This window comes from Oryx dammah, unplaced genomic scaffold, assembly GCF_014754425.2.
Source record: "Oryx dammah isolate SB20612 unplaced genomic scaffold, SCBI_Odam_1.1 HiC_scaffold_8, whole genome shotgun sequence".
NCBI classification, from domain to species: Eukaryota; Metazoa; Chordata; class Mammalia; order Artiodactyla; family Bovidae; genus Oryx; species Oryx dammah.
The window spans coordinates 44218203-44240732 of NW_024070192.1; the positions used below are offsets into that span (position 1 = coordinate 44218203).

At 48.9% G+C, this 22530-nt stretch overlaps 1 protein-coding gene across 1 annotated transcript in view; it reads left to right on the forward strand.

Moving 5' to 3' along the window:
- Window positions 1-22382: 22382 nt before the first annotated feature.
- Window positions 22383-22530, forward strand: part of RHBDL3 (rhomboid like 3) — a 51358-nt gene continuing 51210 nt past the window's right edge. The window contains exon 1 of the mRNA XM_040244013.1: window positions 22383-22487. Coding sequence (XP_040099947.1) covers window positions 22383-22487 — 105 coding nt within the window. The remainder of the gene's footprint in view (window positions 22488-22530) is intronic.

Below are 22530 nucleotides of genomic sequence, written 5' to 3' on the forward strand. Positions count from 1 at the left end.
TGCTGGACCTTACATCCCTATGACTTACTTATTTTATAACTGGATGTTTATACCTTTTGACCCCCTTCACTCATTTCACCTACCCTCAACCCCTAATCCCACACCTCTGGCAGCTACCAATCTGTTTTCTGTCTGTGAGCTTGGGGGTGGTGGATTTGTAGATTCCATATATAAGTAAAATTGTATGATATTTGTCTTTCTCTTGACTTATTTTTGCTTAGCATAATTCCCTCAAGGTCTGTCCATGTTTGTTGCAAATGGCAATAGTCCATTCTTTTTTATTGCTGAAAAATATTCCATTGTGTGTGTGACCACATTGTCTTTATCCATTCATCCATTGATGGACACTTAGATTGTTTCCATATCTTGACTATTGTAAGTAACGATGTACTGAACATGGGGGTTCATATTCTTTTCAAGTTAGTGCTTTTGTTTTCTTCAGATAGATATCCAGAAGCTGAATTGCTGGATTGTAGGTAATTCTACTTTTAATTTTTGGGGGACCCTCCTTACTGTTTTCTATAGTGGCTGCACCAGTTTATATTTCCACCAGCAGTGCACAAGGATTCTCTTTTTGCCTTATCCTTGCCAACATTTATTTCTTGTGTTTTTTGTATTCTAACAGGTATGAAGTGATAGCACATTGTGGTTTTTATTTTCATTTCCCTCATGATTAGTGATGTTGAGCATCTTCCCAGGTACCTGTTGGCCACCTGTATGTCTTTGGAAAAATGTCTATGCAGATCTTCTGCCCATTTTTAATCCTTTTCAAATTGTTGTTTTGCAGTTGAGTTTTATGAGCTCTTTATGTATTTTGGTTATTAATTCCTTATCAAATATGTAACTTGCAAATATTTTCTCCCATTCAGTAGGTTGCCTTTTCATCTTGTTGATGATTTCCTCTACTGTGCAGAAGCTTTTTAGTTTGATATAGTTCCACTTGTTAATTTTGCCTTTGCTTTTGGAGTCAGATCCAAAAGCTCATCACCAAGATTGATGCCAAGATGTTTTAATCACCACTTGTACACTCAGAGCCTCGAACAATACTTGGCACAGTTGTGCTAAGTATTTTAATAAATATTTTGTGTGAATGAGCAGACAAACAAATGAATTGCAGGCTTCTTGCCTTAAAACTCTGTGGAAGTCAGTGCAGCTTATTGGACTGAGTAAGGAAATCAAACTAAAGGGAAAGCCAAATATTTTCTGCTGAGGTGGCTCTTGACAGCTGAGACGCTGTGGGGAGGGGCCTCAGCAAAATCAGATACTGAACAGCAGAGATTCAGGTAATTCAGATCCAATGGTCATAGGCTTCAGAGTTGAGCATGGGCTTCCCTTCAAGCCATCTGGGCAGCTGTCCTTAACATGACCTCAGTGATCTCCCTCCTGCTGCTGCACTGTCAGGAGGGAGTCCATACTGCTTGGGCATTCATTCATTGAGAAATGTATATCTGGAGGCTTCTGTGTATAAAGTGCTGGGCTGGGTATTGTGAGAACTAAAGATAAGATATGGTGAGATAAATGTTTATCTTCCAAGAGTTAATATGTAAATGTCTGCATTTACACGTAGAAAAATAATAACTGTAAGAGATAAAATTGAGTGCAGTGGGGAGTCAAGCAAAGGGGGAATTTTCTCAAGTTGAGGAGCTCCCAAGCAGCTTTATGGAGGCCATGTTCAATGTGGACCTTAAACAGTTCACACATAAGAAGTATTTAGTTAGTTTCACTTGGGCTGAAGAAATTCAAGTTCCTGTGTGTCTTCCTACTTCTGGGGCTGGAGACCAGCAATCACCTCTTTGAAAGAATTTCCTTTCAGTGTGGTATGTAAAGCATTTTTGACACACAGTTCTATTAAAAAATACCAAGGTAGCAGTTGAGTTGAAAAATACCCTCTGTGATAAAGCACTTGAGACGTCCCTGGTGATCCAGTAGTTAAGAATCCACCTTCCAATACAGGGGACGTGGGTTCGATTCCTGGTTGGGGAACTAAGATCCCACATTGCTGCAGGGCAACTGAGCTTTCCTGCCACAGCTAAGACCCGATACAGCCAAATAAATAAATATTTTTAAAAATAATAATGTGCTTGAAACAAAATAGGTGTTCATCTCAAACAACTGGAAAGCTGTGGTTACCTGTTAAGGGTCAATGGCAGCTGCAACATGGACCAGGTTTTAAGCCTGGTGCAGTTGTATCATCTTAACATTGCACTCAAGATTCTACCACATTTTAGGACTCACGTTTGGGGAGTGAGAGTTATTATTTATAAGAAATGACCTTTAAAACCAAAATAAAGAAGCTCTGCCTGCCCAGCAATCAGTGAAAAAGAATTAAGAGAGGCATGCCATCTGCCAGGAAAAGCCCCTCTCACGTGGCCAGGACTGTGGAGCTCCCAAGGCCACGAAAGGTGGGAGTGGGCAAGGGAGCTTGCCGGAGGGTCTCCTGGCTGACTTCTCTGTGCCAGTGGAGCTACCTGCTTTTAGAGCTCCCTGCTCCACTCTCTGCTGAGCTTATATTTTTGCTAAATCAAATTTTTCAACGGATTTTCTCTTTGTGAATCATAAATTCTGGAACAGAAAACAGGTAGTTCTGGGAGGTGTGCAAAACAGGGAAAGTGGTATGTGTTGCTTCAGAGGGTGGTTGTTTAGAGATGGAGGACCCAGCCCAATAAGGCATTTGGTGTTTACACTGCATTCCGGTAAGGATTGACCTCCACCTACTACCTCCAAGGAACAATTCAAATGCTGCTTATGGTGTATTTGAACTAAGGATCTCCAGAACAAAATGGAGGGAATTCCCTAGCTGTCCAGTGGTTAGGACTTTGAGCTTTTGCTGCCGAGGGTGCAGGTTGAATCCCTGGTCAGAGAAATAAGATCCCACAAGCCACACAGCCGAGAGAGAAAAGGACAATCTAGATTTCAATATTTCTAACAAACCTTGGCCTGGGAGAATTGACAGATCATCATTCCTCCTGACCTTAGTCTGCATGTGTAGGAGTGCTTGATGAGGCAGTATCCATTTCTTTCCTCTTTGTGTGATATTTTAAATATGCTTACATTAAGAGGACACCCGGGGACTTGCCCAGTGGTTAAGACTGCGAGCTTCCTCCTCGGGGGTAGGGTTTGATCCCACATGCCATGAGACAACTAAGCCGACTTAGCACAACAAAAGATCCCACATACTGGAGTGAAGATCCTGCATGCCACAGCTAAGACCTGACCACAAAGCCAAGTAAATAAGTAAAAAAAATATATATATATTTTAAAAGAAGGCACCCAATCTGCATATATCTTTGTGTGTGTCTATCAGTCACTCAGTCGTTTCCGACTCTTTGCCGCCCCTTGTACTGTAGCCCACCAGGCTCCTCTGTCCGTGGATTTCTCCAGGCAAGAGTACTGGAGTGTGAAGCCATTTCCTTCTCCAGGGATCTTCTCGAACCCAGGTCTTCCTCATTGCAGGCAGATTCTTTACCATCTGAGCTACTCGGGAAGCCTGCATGTATCTTTACGCACTCATCAATATGAATTCCTAAATTCCCCAGCTCATGGGTTGGATTCTCATTCATCTTGTTGATAGGATGGGTCTATTAGGGTGCTGCTTCTTAAAAAACAGAAACAACAAAAGATGCAACACATCCTTCTGAGAGAGGGTATGGGGTTCTAGCAGACAAGGGTGAAATGCCTGTCCCTGAAGACAACCTCTCTTGCTCATCAGTGAGTCTTCTGTCCTTTGATTTCTCAAGGTCCTGGAGAGGCAGGAGCCCAGCTGGCAGCCCCCCTATATGTGCTGCTAGCAGTGGGTAATATGAGGTGGAGGGCAAGGGTAGTGGGCCCTTCTTGGTGGAGAAATAACTTCTGATTCCTTGTAGAGGGCAGTACAGCATAGGACATTCTGGGTTGCAAGATGAGAACGTCCATGCACCAGCATGCTTCTGCCTTCAGGGTCCAGTCTGAGGCCCTGGGGATAAAGGGATCATCAAAGCCCTTTGACCTCTTGCCAGATCAGAAATGGAGATGTGGTTGGAAGCATCAGGATTTGGTAGGTCTCATTTTTCTTCCCCCTCCCTGCCCCTCCCCCCCCTACAAAGCCCTAGAAGGAAAGAGCAACTTAACCCCCTTACCAGCAGTACTGAAGAATCACCCCCACCCACCTCCAGATTACCCTCCTCCAGCCTGTATAGGAACTGTGATCCTGGGAGAAAAAATGCTGACCAAGAACTCCCTGCCCCCCATTCTCCTCGAATGCACCCAGGACAGAGTTTTGACTGAACTCATCAGTCCTTTCTTGGGAACCTGTTCTTCCAGCTTCATTTTCCTTTCCTTGCTTCCTTTATTTCTAGAATTCTGAGAGCTGTACTGTTCATTGTTTCTACCCATCATTATTAAGGGAGAGATATGGAAACATTCCCATGGTAACAGTTTCATCTCAAAATATCTGAATGCTATTAGCTGCTTTCCCACTCCGGGGAAAAGACTAGATCCTTTTTTTTTTTTTCTTCCTCATCTTCACATTACAGTTGACAGATTCTCTCTACACTGCAGGAAGGCCTGTCCAGGTCAGAAGCAGAGAGAGGAAAGCCCAAAAAGTCAGATTTGTTTCTTAGCAGACTTCACTTTCCGAACTAAGAGGAAACATTTCAAAAAACTTAAAATTATATGGCCCTCACACTGACCCAGAGAATTGCTGGTGGGAGCCCTGATGAAAATACCAGCTTCTCTGGTGAAAATCATCACCTGAGAACACATGAGCGGGGGCCAGCACAGATGTGCTCCAGAGTCCCACGTGCCGCACTGATGGACCGCAGAGCAGCCTGGTTTGAGCAAGTTCGGATGTCGTTAGGGAGGCAGGGACAGACAATGGGACAAGAGAGGGTTATATTCAATAACTTTATATTCACGACAGGCTTTATGGCCAACCGGGGATTTTCAGATTGAAATATGTTGATGGAAGAGACAGGAAGGACACGCTTGTCTTAAATAAGTACACTCGTTACCTCACTGTTTTTGTGGGTCAGACAGTTAGGAGTGGTTTAGTCAGACGGTTGTGGTTCAGAGTCTGTAATTAGGTTGCTGTCATCTGAAGGCTTGATTCAGGCCTGAGGACCCCTTTCCAAGATGGCTGGCTCATACGGCTATTGGCAGGAAGCCTCAGTTCCTCACCACTCGGGCCTCTTCCCATAGGGCTGCTTGAGTGACACCGTGGGCAGCTCGCTTCACCGGAGAGCAAGTGCGTCAGGAGCTAGAGAGCAAGGGGAACCTGCACTCTCATGACCTCGTCTCAGAAGATGCACATTGCTTCTGCCATATTCTGTTTATTAGGAGTTACTCAGCCCAGCCTAAACTTAAGGGGAAGAGACTCAAACCACCCCCCCTTTGGTTTTGTTTTGTTTGACCTCACTGCAAAGTATGTGGGATATTAATTCCCCAACCGGAGATTGAACCTGCGTCCCTTGCAGTTAGGGGCTTCCCTAGTGGCTCAGCAGTAAAGAATCTGCCTTCGATGCAGGAGACGTATGTTCAATCCCTGGGTCGGGAAGATCCCCTGGAGAAGGGCATGGCAACCCACTCTAGTATTCTTGCCTGGACAGTTCCCATGGACAGAAAAGTCTGATGGCTACAGTCCATAGATTGCAAAGAGTCGGACACGGCTGAAGCAACTGCTCATGCGTGCATGTCCTTACAGGAGAAGCTCGGATTCTTCTTTTTTGAAAGATATGTAATTAACTTGTTTATTTGGCTGTACCAGGTCTTAGTTAACGGCATGTGGGATCTTCGATCTTCACTGCGGTGTGCAGGATCTTTTGCAGCCTGTGGAATCTAGTTCCCTGACTAGGGATCGAATGCAATCCCCGTGCATTGGAATTGCAGAGTTTTAGCCACTGGACCACCAGCAAAGTCCCTGAAGCTCCACTTCTTGAAAGTAGGACTATCAAAGACTTGTGAACATTTTTTTAAACCATCACATCATAGTAGTTATGTAAAAGAATGAGGCAATGCTATCTGTACTGATATGAGGCAATCTCCAAGATGCATATTCAGTGAAAACAGCAAGATGCAGAACAGAATGTCTGGATACCATTTGTGGTTTAAAAAAGCAGTGAGGGAGACATATGCAAATATACACACATATGGTCTCACATATGTAGATTATCTCTTAGAAGATATACAATAAAGTGGCCTTGAGGTAGGAGAGCGATTGGCTTCTGAACTTTTGGATTTCATTTGTGCAACTATTACTCTTCAATAATAAAATTAAATTTAAAAATAGATTAAAATAACAGATAAATAACATTGTTGCAAGAATTCAGGGTAAAAGAATGACCAGTTTGAGTGGAATGAAAGCTACGAGTGCAGATAATTTCTGGGGATTGGTTTGCTAATTTTCTTTGAAGCTAGTTTGCTTTCTTTGAAGGTATATGTTGAGATAGGAGCAAAATGGTCAAGGAAAATAGACTGAGTTCTCTGAAGGAAGGCACTTGGAAGAGAACCTCCTGTAGCCCCCACACTGTGTATATCAGCGTTTTGTGTCTGTTGTCCTTTCTCTCCTGTTGTTACAGATAAACTGTCCACAAGGCAGCCCCATTACTTCAGCACTAGCTTCCAGCCCCTCTCATTTGCACCCTTCAGCAATTCTCTTTCTTTCTTTGTCTGTCTCTCCCTCCCTCCCCACCCCGAACCATCATGAACTTTTTTTTTTTTTCCTTTCTTCTCGATTTGTGTGTTTGTTTTAGCTCATGGGATCTTAGTCCCCTAACCAGGGACTGAACCTGGGCCCTCGGCAGTAGGAACTCAGAGCTCTAACCACTGGATGTTCCATGGGTGTTAGAGAACCACCCTCCCCTAGATGTTCTTATGCAAGCATATTGTTATTTCTGCCATTTAAAAAAGCTAGCTTCCTGTCCCTCGCCGTCTCTTCCCCTTTACAGTAGCATTGCTTGAAAGTTTCTCCCATGTCTTCTGATATGTCACTGTGGTTTCGATTTGCATTTCTCTAATGACTAGTGATGCTCAGTGTCTTTTCATGGGCTTATTGGTTATTAGTATGTCCTTTTTAGAAAAATGTCTGAGACCTTTGCCTATTTAAAAATTGTTATCTTTTTATTGTTAAGTTGTAAGAGTTTATTTTCTCATTCTGTGAGTTGTCTTTTCATTTTCTTAGTAGAGACCTTTGAAACACATACGTCTTTAATTTTGAAGAAGTCTAATTTACTTACGTATTTGTTGTGTTGTTTGTGCTTTTGGTAACATATCAAACTGTTACATAACCCAAAGTGACCGATATTTATACCTATGTTTTCTTCTAAGAGTTTTAGCTCTTATATACATTCAAACCTTTGGTCCCTTTTGAGTTAATTTTTTATATTATATGAGCTTATATATACTGAATATCTGCTTTGCATGTGGATATTCAATCATTCCAGCACCATTTGTTGAAAACACTATCCTTTTCCTATTGAACAGTCTTCCCTAGGTCCATCCATTTGCTACAGATAGCAATAGTTCCTTCTTTTTATGACTAATAGTCCATTGTATATATAAATACCACAGCTTCTTTATACATTCATCTATCAATGGACACTTAGGTTGCTTCCATGTCTTGGTTCTGTTGTAAATATTGCTGCTATGAATGTTGAGGCACATGTATCTTTTAGAATTAGAGTTTTTATTTTTTCTGGATATATGCCCGGGAGGGGGACTGCTTGATCATATGGTAGTTCTATCCTGAATTCTTGCTTTATCTTTCTCTATTACACTTATCACCACTCTTCATGCTATACTTTTTGTATAAGTAATTTTGTTAGTTGTTTCCCCAACACTGTAAACTCTGTGAGGGCAGAATCTGTTTTCTATTTTGTTCACGGCTTTATCCTCAGGTCCTTGCACAGTGCCTGGCACATAGCACACACTCAAATATTTGTTTAGTGAATACATAAAGAAAGCCTGTTGGCACAAGGGGGTGGGTGGGAGAGTATAATAAAAAGGAGGGGAAATTAGCACATTTTATAGAGCTGTTTCCAAAGTTCTTTTCACATATTTAATTCTCATATCCAAGAGGTATAGTATTATCATCATCATCATTAAAAATAGAGCTGCAGCTAAAGGAATGTGGGTAACCAGTCATGGATCCAGCTGAGTAGCAGGACTGGGACTTGAACCAGTGTCCCCTGTCAGATGCCTGGATTGAGGTTAGTACCCGTTAGCAATGGCATCATATGTGTGTGTTAGTCGCTCAGTCGTGTCCAACTCTTTGTGACCCCATGGACTGTAGCCCGCCAGGCTCCTCTGTCCATGGAATTCTCCAGGCAAGAATACTGGAGTGGGTTGCCATTCCCTTCTCCAGGGGATCTTCCCAACCCAGGAATCAAATCTGGGTCTTGGGCATTGCAGGCAAATTCTTTACCATCTGAGTCACCAGGGAAGCCCTCTTAAGCTCCTTTCTGCTTTAATTTTTGCTTAGGACCACATCCCAAAAGAAGGAACAGAACTTCTGGCTTGGGCTTGGCACAGGCAGCTCCACATTTCCGAACTAGAGCACCTTAAGAAAACCCCGGCATGACAGAGTTAGCACAGCACCTGCAGATGCTCAGGAGAGCCTGGCACTTATTTTTAGCCAGAAGAGGAAAAATGCCGAATATCTTCTAGGAGAGTTGGCAGCTGGCGGGCTGCTGATACAGCTGTGTTTATGTAAGCCAGCGGCAGAGGAGAGCATGAGCGTTAAGCAGGAGGCAGGAGTTTGCTGAGTCCATCTATCCACTTACCAATGCTCTGATGCCCACTGCCTTTTTGGGGGCAGTTTTGGGTCAAGAGTTACCGCTGAGGAGAGAGGGCTGTGCAGATCATCTAGAGACTGTAGAGAGCATGGGAGCAACCCCCACCCCCATATCAGAGCATTGTCAAGTCCCTTAGAAGATGTGTCCACTGGCTCTCGGCCTCTTCCCACCCTATTATCCAGGAGTAGATAAAACAACAGGACTGCCCTTGTGGCTCAGTGGGTACGAATCTGCCTGCTAGTGCTGGGGGCACGGGTTCAATCCCTGGTCCAGGAAGCACCCACGTGGCACGGAATGGCTAAGCCCATGTGCACGTGCTGCAACTCCTGAGTACACGTGCCGCATCTGCTGAGGCCCCCCAACAAGAGAAGCCCCCACAACGAGAAGCCCATGCACCGTAACAAGGAGCAGTCCCTGCTCGCTGCAACTAGAGAAAGCCCGCGCACAGCAACGAACACCCAGCACAACCAAAAACAAATACATAAAGTTATTTAAAAAACAGAAGCTCATTCAAGTGGTACAGCTGTGAAGCACAGCAGTCCATCTGATTCTGATCGTATTTCTCAAGTGTTTCAGGTGAAAGCAGTCCCTAACACCCCGTCCTACAGAGGTTGTCAAACAGTGGGCACCGGTTTTCCCATGGGCTATGCTCAGTCGTGTCTGACTCTGCGGCCCCATGGACTGCAGCCTGCCAGGTTCCTATATCCATGGGATTCTCCAGGCAAGGATACTGGAGTGGGTTGCCACTTCCTCCTCCAGGGGATCTTCCTGACCCAGGGACTGAAACCCGGTCTCCCTCATTGCAAGCGGACCCTTTACCATCTGAGCCACCAGGGAAGTCTGTGTTTCTCGTAGAGTCAGAGAATAAAGCTTTAAAGGACCCATCGGCTGGTTCTCTTGAGAATTAAGGTGGAAACTTTTTCCAGTAGGGATTTTTTTTTTTACCTTTAATTATGAAAATGTTCAAATAAAAACAGAAACAAGCAGACAGCGTAATGAACCCTCTCGAACCCATCAGCCACCTTCAACAATCATCAACTCAACCAGTCTTATTTCATCTGTTCCCCCACCCACTCTGAAATTGTTTTGAACCAATCTCCGACAGCACATCATTTCATCTGAAAATGTTTTGGCGTGTACCTCTCAACGATAGGGAATCTTAAAAAAACTAAAAAACACTATACCATTTTCACACTTAAAAAAAAATAACTTCTCAAGATTAAAATACAGAGTTCAGACTTCCCCAGTTGTTTAAAGAAGTTTTTCTCCCCATTTTGTTTAAATCAGGATCCAAAAAAAGATTCCGCTTTTTCCCTCTCTGCTTTGCAATTTATTGGTGAAGAAACGAGGTCATTTGTCCTGGAGAGTTTTCCACGGTCTGAATTTCTTCTAACCACATCCCTGTGGTGGTTTTCAACATATTCCTCTAAGTTTATGTGTTAACCATCAATGTGTTTCCTGTGAATTGGTGGTTAGATCTAGAGACTAGGTCAGACTTAGGTTTAGTTCTATTGGAAACATCCTTCAGAGGAGGTGCTATGTGCTTCCATCGGAGAAAGCGAATGACAGGCTTCTTTTTGTGTTGCTGGCAGCCTGGAATCATTGTCTAGACCCCACTCACTAATGCCTAGTCATTTTAAGGAATGGGAATGGCTGCCTCTGAGTAATACAATCAGAAAAGCATTTCCTGGAATATCCATTGTTCGTTTGTGTATTTCCCATTCAAGAAGACAGCCCTGCAAGTCTTGGTGGCTGCACCCTGGGGCCTATCCCAGCGCCTTCAGGGAACTGCCGGCCCGGGACTCTGAGCTCAGTTGGCTCTGTGGGGTGCTGTGGCTACTTTTCCCCACTAGAGGACACTGTGGCTCCAGGACTTCATGTGGTTCCCAGCCAGTCTGGTAACTCCCAAGCCTCTCAGAAGGCCAAGCCTTTGGTGTGCAATTATTAGGCACCAACTGTGTGCCTCCTGGGTTGAGGGGAGAAAGAGGTCAAACATAAAATCTTGTAGCACTGTTTCCCAAGCTAGTTTCTTTGTTTTTTTTTTTTTTTTTTTAATAAACCTAGGTACTTCTCCATCTTTTGGATAACACTTTAGACCCCAGTGCTGTAAACTGCAAGTTTGGTTCTTTGGTTTGGGGAAAAAAACAAAAAATGGCAATATATGGGCTTTTCAGAATGTGAAGGGATCCAGGAAAGTTGTCAAAGTGTATTAATCTCTGAAATAATTATTCATGTATTCAACGCCATGTGTTGAGTATCCAGGACGAAAAGGGTGCTGATTGAGAGGTGTTCTTTGCCAGGCATTGTCTCTTCCCTTTTACTACATGTGGCAAGCTGGGTCATATTAGGTGTGTGTGTGTGCGCTGTCAGTCATCACTCACTCCTTGCGACCCCATGGACTGTAGCCCGTCGGGCTCCTCTGTCCATGGGATTTCCCATGCAAGAATACTGGAGTGGGATGCCATTTCTTACTCCACAGGATCTTCCCAACCCATGGATCAAACCCACGTCTCTTGAGTCTCCTGCATTGGCAGGTGGATTCTTTACCACTAGCTCTACCTGGGAAGCCCTGGTCATATTAACCTCATTCAAATCCACAGAAACTAAGGCTCACTGAACCTAAGTGAACTAATCTGCTGGAGGTTATCTTGCTAGATGCAAATGGAGGTCTGTATGAATAAAGATATGTGTTTTCGACCAACCCCCTGGGTACCATATCAAAGGGCATCGTTCTCAGAGGTAGAGAAAGTGAGGTGATTCTAAAGGCATCCTTTCCTGGTGGAGGTCTGTAGCATGGACTCTTACAGGTACCCCCGATAAGTGGTCAGTCTCATGACACACAGACTCTGCTGCTGTCCTTATGCGGGGGCAAGTTACAGACCACTAGTCAAAGGGTACCACCGGGCTCCGCTGTCAGGATGCCTTTGTGTGGACTGCCCACTCACCCTCCCCACCTCTGCCCTGCGACCAAGGCCCTCAGGGGCATCTTCGGGATTCAGGCTTTGACCCATCCATCCACTTGGAATACGTAGCAAAGCCAAGACAGACATAGCCCCTACTTTTCACAATCTAGTTTCACAGAGAAAGACAAAAGAGACACGTGTTATCGGGGAAAAACAACAAGCTCTGGCAAATTCTGTGCTAATATAGGAAATAATTTCAAACCCACTCCCAGCCTCATCCCCATTACCTCACAGTTCAGTCCTGGCGGCACAGCCACACTCACAGCATAGGAGCCCCAGCTGTGTAATTGACTAAATGCAGTTACATTAAGGAGAGAGAGTGACAGCTGGCAGTTGGGAGGATGGACTGATGGGCTTGAGCTGGGAAGGAAGATACAGGTGGTGGGCATCTAAAGACACAGAGCTTGGAGTGTTCGGAGAGGCCCAATTCCCCTCGACACCTCAACCTCAGGCAATCAGAGCCTCAAGGTTCTGGGAAGCGAGGACGAGCGTGGGTGTGCTCCAACCCCCAGCCTCCTCCCGAGGAGCCCTGGGATAATGAATGAGCCATCAGCCTGCGCCTCTGCTCTCCCGTGAAAGGACCTCCCACCGCAGACCGTTCCTCTGCAGATACAATTGTGCCCCAGGAACCATCTGGCAAATGTGCCCGCTCCTTCAGCGGTTCTGGTATTTCCCTGGCTTGCAGCCCCTTCCTCTTGGATATAAATTGTTGCAGTGAACCACGCCAATAGAATGCTTGCTGGCGCTTCACTGGCTTTCCTCGAGCCTGGTTAACCCCATGGCTCACAGCCTGTGAGGCTGTTCACAGCTAACGGATGTCTCGGACGCCTGCGTGTCTCCTCTCTGCGGTTCTTATGTATTTGGGAGTATGCAGGGCAGGCATACAAGCTGCAGACCGGAGCTGCCTCTGCCGCAGCCACCAGCTTGAGCGGCTGGGAGGACAAGCGCATTTCCGTTGCAGGACGTCCTTCACGGAGAAGGGGCAGGTTAACTCCATCGCTCTGCAGAGGACTTGACCTGCTCCCTGAGGAGCCACCACAGGCCGCCACAGCCGTAGGACAGATCACGCGCTCCGGCCACATGCGAGAAGCTGCCCGGCAAACCCAGACAGACTGTCCGCACCAGCCAGCCTCTGGGCCCCCATTTTGCACAAAGCCATGTCCCTCCCCTGACCCAGCCTGATGGTGTGCAAGGCTGGAGAACTATGGGTCACCTTGGAGCCACTTGCAAGCCAGCCCCCTATTTCCAGCCTGCTTTCCTGATTCTAATTTAGAGAATAGAGAAAGGCAGGAGATGGAAGGGGAGCCTTGTGAGTCTCTCATCTCCTTGGTGACGATGCTTTATGGACAGGGGGTCCAAGCAGAGTCATCAACCATAAGCCCCCCTTATCCCCATTCAGGGAGTGCTGGATTGTTCCAAAGGGGTGGGAGAGGAAGCAGTCAGTCAGTGCAGAAACTCCCAGAATGTCTCCATCACCCTAACAACGAGCGGGCAGTTTCTATGCAGATTCACACCTTCCTGCCTCAGTACATGCAGTTCCCTCTGTCTTGAACACATCAAGCTTCATCCACCTGGCCAACTCCTACTTGGTGGTCTCTTAAAATTCCGCTCTGGCATCACTTACTTGGATCCCCTTTCTGCCCCCACGTGCTCTGCATACATCTCTACCCAGTACCCATCACATTGTACCATTTTTTGTTTGTTTTTTCCTAGCTTTTTAGCATGTCTCTTCCACCCGACTTAGACCTCAGTGAGGGTCTAATTCATCTCTGTGTCTGGAGCCTCAGCCTGTAAAAATGTTCATCGGCAGTGTTTTCGAGGGGAAAATCAGAGATTGCAGAATTGCAAGATGGATTTTCCTACTGAAATCCCCTAGTCCCACGCACACGGTTTGCAAAAGACAGAACTGAGGTTAGGAACCTCTGCCTTCCCCAGGGTCACCTGTCTACATAGTGGGCAGAGCTTGGACATGAACCCAGGCCCGCGGACTCCTGGGCCTACTTGCAAGTGCTGAGGAATCCCATCCTGATGTACATTTGTCCTCTCCAGACTGGGTAGAAGGGCTGACCAGAAATGATCAGGCTTCTGAGCCGGCAGCAGGAGGATGAAGGATTAGAATGCGAGCAATTGAGTTTCAGAGCCAGAAGAGATGTCACAAGTCATCTAGTCTGACCTCTGCATTTACAGATGAGAAGACGGAGGCCCACAGGGTTGAGCTGCTTTGCCCAAGGTCGTACAGCAAGCCAGTGGCAGAACTAGGGTGAGGATGCAGACCTAATCCCCGGGAGACCTGAAGCAACCCTCCCACTCCAGAAAGATGATGGCCAAGCCCCTCTGCCCAGCTGCTATCTGAGGGGCGGATCCCCAGAGTCCTGGACTCTTCTGGGCTTTTCTTTCCCTCTCTTGGTGGCATGGCACTTAAGTAGGGTGCATGCTGCATAAATAATAAAGCACAACTCCCTTCCAGGGAGGGAGGCCGCGCCTGGGCAGGCAGTGTGACAGATGGTATTTACAATGTGTACTGAGAAGTTCTCACACAGCCTCACTTGGGCGCAGTGGCTGAGAGATGGAGGAAGCAGATTTGCGTGCCCACCGTCTCACTCCTGTGCCTGGCGTTCCTGCTGCTGCTGCTGTTGCCGCGGCTGCCGTGTTTCTGTTCAGTCTCCCTTGCGCTGGTTGCCCCAGGCCATCCTGGATCTGGAGCTCCAGGATGCTGCGCTGCTGCTGCCTCCTCATCAGAAAGGACCCCAAGGCATCCTTCACCAGAGCAGATGCTGGACTCACCGACATTCTCCACAAAGGAGGCCGAGGACGTCTTCTGAGGCCAAACCCTGGGCTGCGTTTCTAGGAATTCTGACATCTGGGAGCCCTTCCCCAGGCCCGGAGAAGGAGAAATAGGAGAGATTCGTTCATTGAACAGGTTGTTGTTGTCGTTCAGTTGCTCAGTCGTGTCCAACTCTTTGCAACCCCATGGACTGCAGCACACCAGTCTTCCCTGTCCTTCACTATCTCCCGCAGTTTGCTCAAACTCATGTCCATTGAGTCAGTGATGCCATCCAACCTCGCCCCCTTCTCCTCCTGCCCTCAATCTTTCCCAGCATCGGGGTCTTTTCCAATGAGTTGGCTCTTCGCATCAGGTAGCCAAAGGATTGGAGCTTCAGCTTCAGCGTCAGTCCTTCCAATGAATATTCAGGGTTGAGTTCCATTAGGATTGACTGGTTTGATCTCCTTGCTGTCCAAGAGATTCTCGAGTCTTCTCCAGCATCACAGTTGGAAAGCATTAATTCTTCAGCGCTCAGCCTTCTTTATAGTCCAGTTCTCACATCCATACATGACTACTGGAAATAGTCATAGCTTTGACTAGACAGACGTTTGTCGGCAAAGTGATGTCTTTGCTTTTTAATATGCTGTCTAGGTTTGTCATAGCTTTTCTTCCAAGGAGCAACCGTCTTTTAATTTCATGGCTGCCATCACCATCCCCAGTGATTTTGGAGCGCAAGAAAATTAAATCTGTCACTCCTTCCACTTTTTCCCCATCTATTTAAGCAGGTGCTTGCTGTGAACCTTCCAGGTGCCAGGAATCATTTTAGAAGCCAAAGATTCTGCTGTCAGCAAACAGGACCAAGTGCTTGTCCTCATGGAGTAGATGCTCAAGCAGGAAGTTTACCACAGGCTTTGTGGCAGATTGCCTCCAGACTCTGTCCCTTTGACTTTGCACAAGCTCCCATCTGGCTGTGCAGTGGGGAGTGACAGCAAACCATTCCCCCTCAAGGGGACACCGCACACGCAGCTTAACAGCAGCAAAGCAGAAAACAATCCAATGGCTTTTACTTCACAGCCAGAGACCCTCCCAATGTTCTGAACTTCTACCAGCCTACAGCTGGACAAGCCCCACCTACTTGCCCTGGGAGAAGGTCACTGCAGGTCATGGTCAGGACTTGTGTATTTAACCTTTTTTTTTTGGCCATGTGGTGCAGCTTGCAGGATCTTAGTTCCCTGACCAAGGATCAAACCCCAGCCCCTTGCAATGGGAGCATGGAGTCTTAGCCACTGGATTGCCAGGAAGGTCCATCTTTCACTCTTAATTAAAATCAGAAATTTGGGGGCTTCCCTGGTGGCTCAGTGGTAAAGAATCCACCTGCTCATGCAGAAGACATGGGTTCAATCCCTGATCTGGGACGATCCCGCATGCCATGGAGCAACTAAGAGCAGCTGCTGAGCCTGTGCTTCAGAGCCCGGGAGCCGCAACTGCTGAGCCCACGTGCTGCGGCTGCTGATACCTGCATGCCCTAGAGCCCGTGTTCCTCAATGAGAGAAGCCACCACAATGAGAAGCCTTCGCACCACAACTAGAGAGTAGTCCCTTCTCGCTGCAACTAGAGAAGAGCCCATGCAGCAACAAAGAAACCCAGAAAGCCTCATTTTCATTTAAAAAAATAAAAAGAAATTTGGTGAGAGGAATGGAGAATCAAATCCCCTCTGGGTCCGGGGAATCTTACTGTCCTGTCTTTGTATCTGTTCTGCTACCTCAAAAAGGCCAGCTTTTTGAGGATGAAATGAAATGACAAATATGTAAGTGCTTTGAAATAAAGGCAACAGAGATACAATTGTATTTTTATTATCCAGAGAAATCTTTTCTGTAAAACATAAAACTTGTTTCTTATCGAGGGCTGAGACTAGTAACTGTGTAATTAGACCCCATGTCAGATCAAGAGACATGCTCTGTTTTTCATTAAAGAGACATTTGTTCGGCTCCTACCGTGTGCAGTGTTGTGTATTGTGATGGGTGTGACACTGAATAAGCCATAATCTCTCCTTCAAGGAATATGTATTTGGGTACAAGAAAGGCAAAACGTAGATAATGTAATGCAAGGTCAAAAGAAAAAAGTGATCCAGAGGAAGGAGTGGTTCCACCTGGGCTTGGAGGGTTGAGTAAAGACTTCTGAAGGAGAAAGCATCCATCAGAGAGCACGCGATTGAACTCGAAGGTGCTGTTTGCTAAGGTCACAGGGCCTACCTGTGGCATAACCAGAGGTCACACAGAGCACTGGAGGCCCAAAGAGAACCCAGAAATGGGACCCCGGGGACAGCCTACCCCCAAAGAGATGGCAGAGAAGGAAGAGGAGAACCAGAAGAGCAGCTGAGAGTTTCCCTGCATGTATGTGCGTGCTAAGTCATTTCAGTCAAGTCCAACTCTTTGCAACCCCCTGGACTGTAGCTTGCCAGGCTCCTCTGTCCATGGGATTCTCCAGGCAAGAATGGAGCGGGTTGCCATGCCCTCCTCCAGGGGATCTTCCCTACCCAGGGATCAAATCCACATCTCCTGCCACCCCTGCATTGCAGGCAGATTCTTTATCACTGAGCCACCTGGGAAGCCCTTCCCTGCATGTGTGATTGGCTAAATCTTGGAACTGGGCACGTTTCCCCTGTGCTTTTCTGAGCTTTTCCCTTTTGGGTGCCCGCACCTCTCTTTGAAAGGATCTGGTGTCTATGGACCTAGACGTCTCTCAGTGATTTAAGTGCCCTGGAAAATTGGGGGCCCTGGAGTGAGAGGGGAAGAGACGAAAGGCGAGAAGAAAAAAAAGTCCGTTTAGCAGCCTTGTTGCGTTTGATCTTGGAGACAGCGGGCAATAATGGAAGAATGCTGGAACTGGGGACGGAGGAGGGTTGGATTCCAAGTGTCGGTCTCCTCCCCGAGCCGCACCCGCTGTTCGGACTTGCAGACTTCAAACATGACTGGGGGATTCCGGGAAGACAAAAGAATTCAGGGCCGGGGCTTGGATCTCAGTCAAAAATAACTCATGTCTTCATCTCAAGCAGCTCGGGGGTGTTTGCAGGTTTCTCAGAAGATGGAGCTGGATGCAGGCGACGGGGACCATGAGGGTCAGTTTTAGGTTTGCTTTGGGGAGAAAAAGTGCCTTGAGGGGTGTGGGCCTGGCTGAGGGAAACATCAGGATTGGAAACTGCTGTTGCAGACGAGGCCTAAGCTGAGAGGTTCTGGAGAAAAAGTCACCCCTGTTTACCCCTCCTTCTCGGCGCTGCCATTTGCTTTAAGCGGTAATTACAGCCCTTAATGTTTCTTCCCTGTCTTCTCATTAGCTCACGGTTTCCACAAACAAACTCCTGGGCCCCCTCACCACCCTCCTTCCCTCTCCCCGGCTTTCCTGCTTCTCCAGTAGCAGGCCCATTGTGTGGGTGCTTCCTGCCCATCAGAACATCAGTTCCTTAAAGAACCCCCCCTCTCCCTCTCTGGGTGGGTGCACCCCAGACAGCTCTTCCTCCCTTATCCCACTGGGCTGTAATTAGAGGATTATCTAATTTTCTCCCAGGAGGCCAGGGTCTGGGTCTTATTCCCTTTGTATTCTCAGCACCTCGGCCAGGGTCTGGCAAAGAATGGACACTCGCAATGTGTTAGCTGAATTGCTCTCCTGGGCTGCTGCCAACTTAATCTTCCTAAAATGCTGCTCCAGTTAGAAGCCGCCACCACTTCTTCCATCGCCCGATAAACAAGGTCCAGGCTCCTCAGACTGTCACTCCAAGACTTTCTCGACCCGACTTCTCACCCATCTGGTCATCGCCAGTTTTGCGCTCACCCACTGAGTTGTTCCCAAGACAGTCAGTGGCTTTCCTGTTTCTGCTTTTACTGCTTTGGTTCTGTCCCCCGAGAAACCCTTCCACACTCTACTGCAAAGCTGCCCCCCCTGTCAAGGTTCATCTCCATAGCTCATCCTGCCTCTCTGAGTTGGGTTTGACGCTTCAGGGTTTGAACCGCTTTCTCCCAGGCTCTTATCCTGTTCAGCGTTGACTTAGTGTCTGGCTGTTGTGTGCTTAGTTGCTCAGTTGTGCCTGACTCTTCGAGACCCCATGGACTGCAGTCCACCAGGCTCCTCTGTCCATGGGATTTTCCAGGCAAGAATACTGGAGTAGGCTGCCATTTCCTTCTCCAGGGGATCTTCCCATCCCAGGGATCAAACCTGTGCCTCCTGTGTCTCCTGCATTGCAGGCAAATTCTTTACCCACTGAGCCATCGGGGAACTTCAAAAGAGGTCATGGGTGTTGAGGTCTTACACAGCGAGAGCAGAGTGTAAATGCCAATCAGCCTCTACTGACTGTCATCTCCAGGCAGACCCAGGGCCCTTGGGCAGGGCCCGTGAACCTGAGTGCCTGGCCCTGCAGCATCCAGTGCAAGTGGGTGGTCACCGTGCCCTTTCTTTCCTCTGTCCCCAGTAGGGCTCAGGATGTGCTGGTCCTCAGGTCTTCTCAGAGTGGGACAAGAGCGCTCAGAGAGCCTGGCCACTCCTACCCCCCCAGAGATTCTGGGCCTTGGGACCCAAGGTCCATGTCCCACTGCCTGCTAGGGGGCGGGCTGCCCCAGCTGCGCGTTCGCCTGGACTGAGGAGTGCCATGGGCTGGCTGATGAGGCGGAGGCAAGGCTGAGGGCAAAAGGAGCATGCCGCCTCAGGTTCATAGGAGCGGCTGGATGTCACAGCTGGTCTCCAAGCCCAGATGGTGGCTCTCCTTCCAGCGGGGACCAGGGAGGGACGGGAATGGGCTCCTGAAGCAAGAGTCCTGGATGGAGTTCAGGAATTCTTCCGTCGGAGACTTGGGAACACTGTCTGCCAGGGTCGGGTGCGATATTCCTAGGACTGATGGAGGAACAGCATCCCCTTCTCGATACTTCCCAGAGCCTCCCTCCCCCTCCAATCCACTTTATTTTAACTGGTGCTGCCCTCATGACCACTTCCTTGGATTGTTGTTGTTCAGTCGCTCAGTCATGGCCGACTCTTTGCAAGCCGGTGGACTGCAGCACACCAGGCTTCCCTGTCCTTCACCAACTCCCAGAGGTTTACTCACACTCATGTCCATTGAGTCCTTGGATATCACCTCCCATCTCCCTGTGCTTAGGGTTAGGGAGGCCAGCCTCCTGGACAGATTTTTTTTTTTTTGACCAGGGATCGAAAGGCAGTCAAAGTGTGGAGTCTTAACCACTGGACCACCAGGGAATTCCCTGGAGGGATCTTTTCTAATATTACTTTCCTGCTCACAATCCTTTAGTGGCTTCCCCATTGCCCTTAGGGCAAGGTCCAAGGTCTTTCTCAGGAAACTCACAGCCCTTTAAACCTTCAAACCCTCTGCTCCAGGCTGGGTTCTTTTTTTTTTTTAAAGACTTTTTTTTTTTTTTTTTTTTGATGTGGACCATTTTTCAAGTCTTTCTTGAATTTGTTACAATATTGCTTCTGTTTTATGTTTTTTTTTTCCTTTGGCCTTGAGGCTTGTGGGATCTTAACTCCCCACCAGGGATTGAACTCTTACCCCTTGCATTGGATGGCAAAGTCTTAACTACTGAACCACCAAGAAAGTCTCCCAGTCTGGGTTCTCTACATTGAGTTCCTTGCTCTAATTTCCAGCCATGCCAAATTGATTGTAGTTTCTTTTCCAAACCATACTGCTGCCCAAGCCCAGCCTCTGTCCATGCCGTTCCCTCCACCTGGAAGGTCTCCCCTCCAGCCTTCCCACTTTGCTCTGTTTTGGGGCATATCCTTTGGGAAGCCCTCTTGGACCCATAGGAACCCCCTCCTTTGGGTTTCTATACCCCTTGGTCTTCCCTGGCTGTCACTCCCAATTAAACAGATTCTGGAGGTCTGGGTCTGGATCCTATCTACCTCTCTTCCCAAAGTTCTGTCTCTGGCACTTAGTAGGAGCCCAGCAAAGGTTTGGGGAACTGAATGGAGCCTGCTGAGGTCCCTTCTACTGGAGGGTATGACAGAACTGGATGGGTTGATAAGAGCTGTCCCTGGGCTAAAGAAAAGGCAGAACCCAAAGGGCAGCTGAGGTCAGAGACTGCTCAGAGACCAAGCCCTCTCTGAGCTCTTCGCCTCCCCTCTTCCCTGGAACTGCCCATTTCCTGACCACTTCTCCAGCCCCGAAGATCTAAGTGTAAGACAGCCAGCACCCAGGCAGGTCCTGTAAATGATAGCAGTGGGGATGGTGGGGGCAGTGACCTCAGGGACCCCAGCTGCCCCTTGTCCTTTGGGCTTCTTTCCACAAAGGAGTTCATCGGCCTCTCTCCTGTCCTCTGAAAGCTGTTTTCAAAATCACATCCTATGCAGACAGTTTTATTTACAAGGAAATCTTGGCAGGATCTTGACTTGTTAGTAGAGTAGGGATGGGGGCAGGGTGGTGAGAAACAAAAATAGTTGGAATGATCACACTTTCTGAAACCAGAGATGAAAATTGGTGTCTGTAGCAAACTCACCTAATTAGAATGGAGTTAATTTCCTTCCCTGGGTTTAGGGGGAGCAGTTATTGTCGGCTGAGATGGTCACAGGTTGGACCTTGGGGTTATGTGTTTGCTTTATGAAGATGAGCACATTAATTGTAACTTGCACTACTGGAAAAGAGCATCCATTTCTGAGAGGGAGAGAGAGGAGCAAAGGCCAGTGGGTGAGTGGGTGGTGGTAAGGGGAGTGGAAGGAGGCACCTTTGGTGTGGGCTGGGGGCTGACTGGGGAACATCATCAGAAATGAATCCCTGAGGCCCTGGGAGAGCAGGGCACCCTTTCCAGGCAAAGCCTCTGGTTAAGGGAGACTGCTTCTCCTGGGTGCAAGCAAACAGCACCAATTTTTTTCTTTAGAAGATCCCCTACTCCTCTGGCTCTAACTCGCTTCCTACTTGCTGTAGTTTCTTTACCTCCCATCTTGCCTGGTCCTACCTTTTTCAGCCTGGTTCCGTGAAGCCAGGACACTGTCCCATAGCTCTGGGTGTGCGGAGGGCAAGATTTCAGGGTTTGGGGTCCGGGACTCCCCTGATTTCTCCCTACCTGAGCCTACCTGGACCTCCTTAGGTCCGGGACCAGACCGAAGTGAGGGAAGGGTGGCGGTGGGGGCGGGGATCCTGCTCCCATTTCACTCCCAGTTAACCCCGACATTGCCAACTTAGGGAGAACCTCGCCCCTGCCACCTTCACGCGTCTGCTGCCTCCAAGGCAAGTTAGCCCGGTGGGTCTCGGCAAGTAGACACTGCACCCCGCCCCCCCATCCCTCACCCCACCGGGTCCCTCACGGAGAGACAAACCCGGGCCGGGCTGGAGGCAGGTGGTGATGGGGCCCGGGCCCGCGCAGCCCCACCCCCGCCCGGGCCATGCAGCCACTTCCCCGCCAAGCCCGCCGCAGCCCTCCTCCTCCCCGGGCCGCGGCGCTCTGACCGACTTGGCCCGGGCGGTGGCGCCCGGGGGTGGCGGGTGGGGGGCGGCGGTCCCGGGAGCAGCCCCGCCCCCGCCTGCGCACCGCCCCCGAGGAGTCCGCGGGGAGGAGGAGACTCGGGCGCAGAGCGGGGCCGCGGGAAGCGAGGAGGGAGCGCGCGGGGAGCCGCGGGGCCGGGGCCGGCCCAAGGGCGCCCTCGCCTCGGAGCCGGGCGTTGGGGCCGGGGTGGAGGCGGAGGCCGGCGGGGCCGCGGGCGCCGAGAAGTTTGCGGCGGAGGGCCTGGCGTCCCGGGGTCGCGAGGCGGCGGCGCGGGGGCCGGGACCATGGGGGCGGAGGCGGAGGCGGCGCGGCGCGCACAGGCAGCCCAGAGCTGCGCGGCCGCCGCGGCGCAAAGTTAGCCAGGCGCCCCGGGACGAGCCCCGCAGCCGCGCCGGGTCCCGGACGCCGCCCCGGCATGGGCGAGCACCCCAGCCCGGGCCCCGCGGTGGCCGCCTGCGCCGAGGCGGAGCGCATCGAGGAGCTGGAACCCGAGGCCGAGGAGCGGCCGCCGGCGGAGGACGTGAGTGCCCCCTCCCCCGCCCGGGCAAACTTTCTAGGGGGCG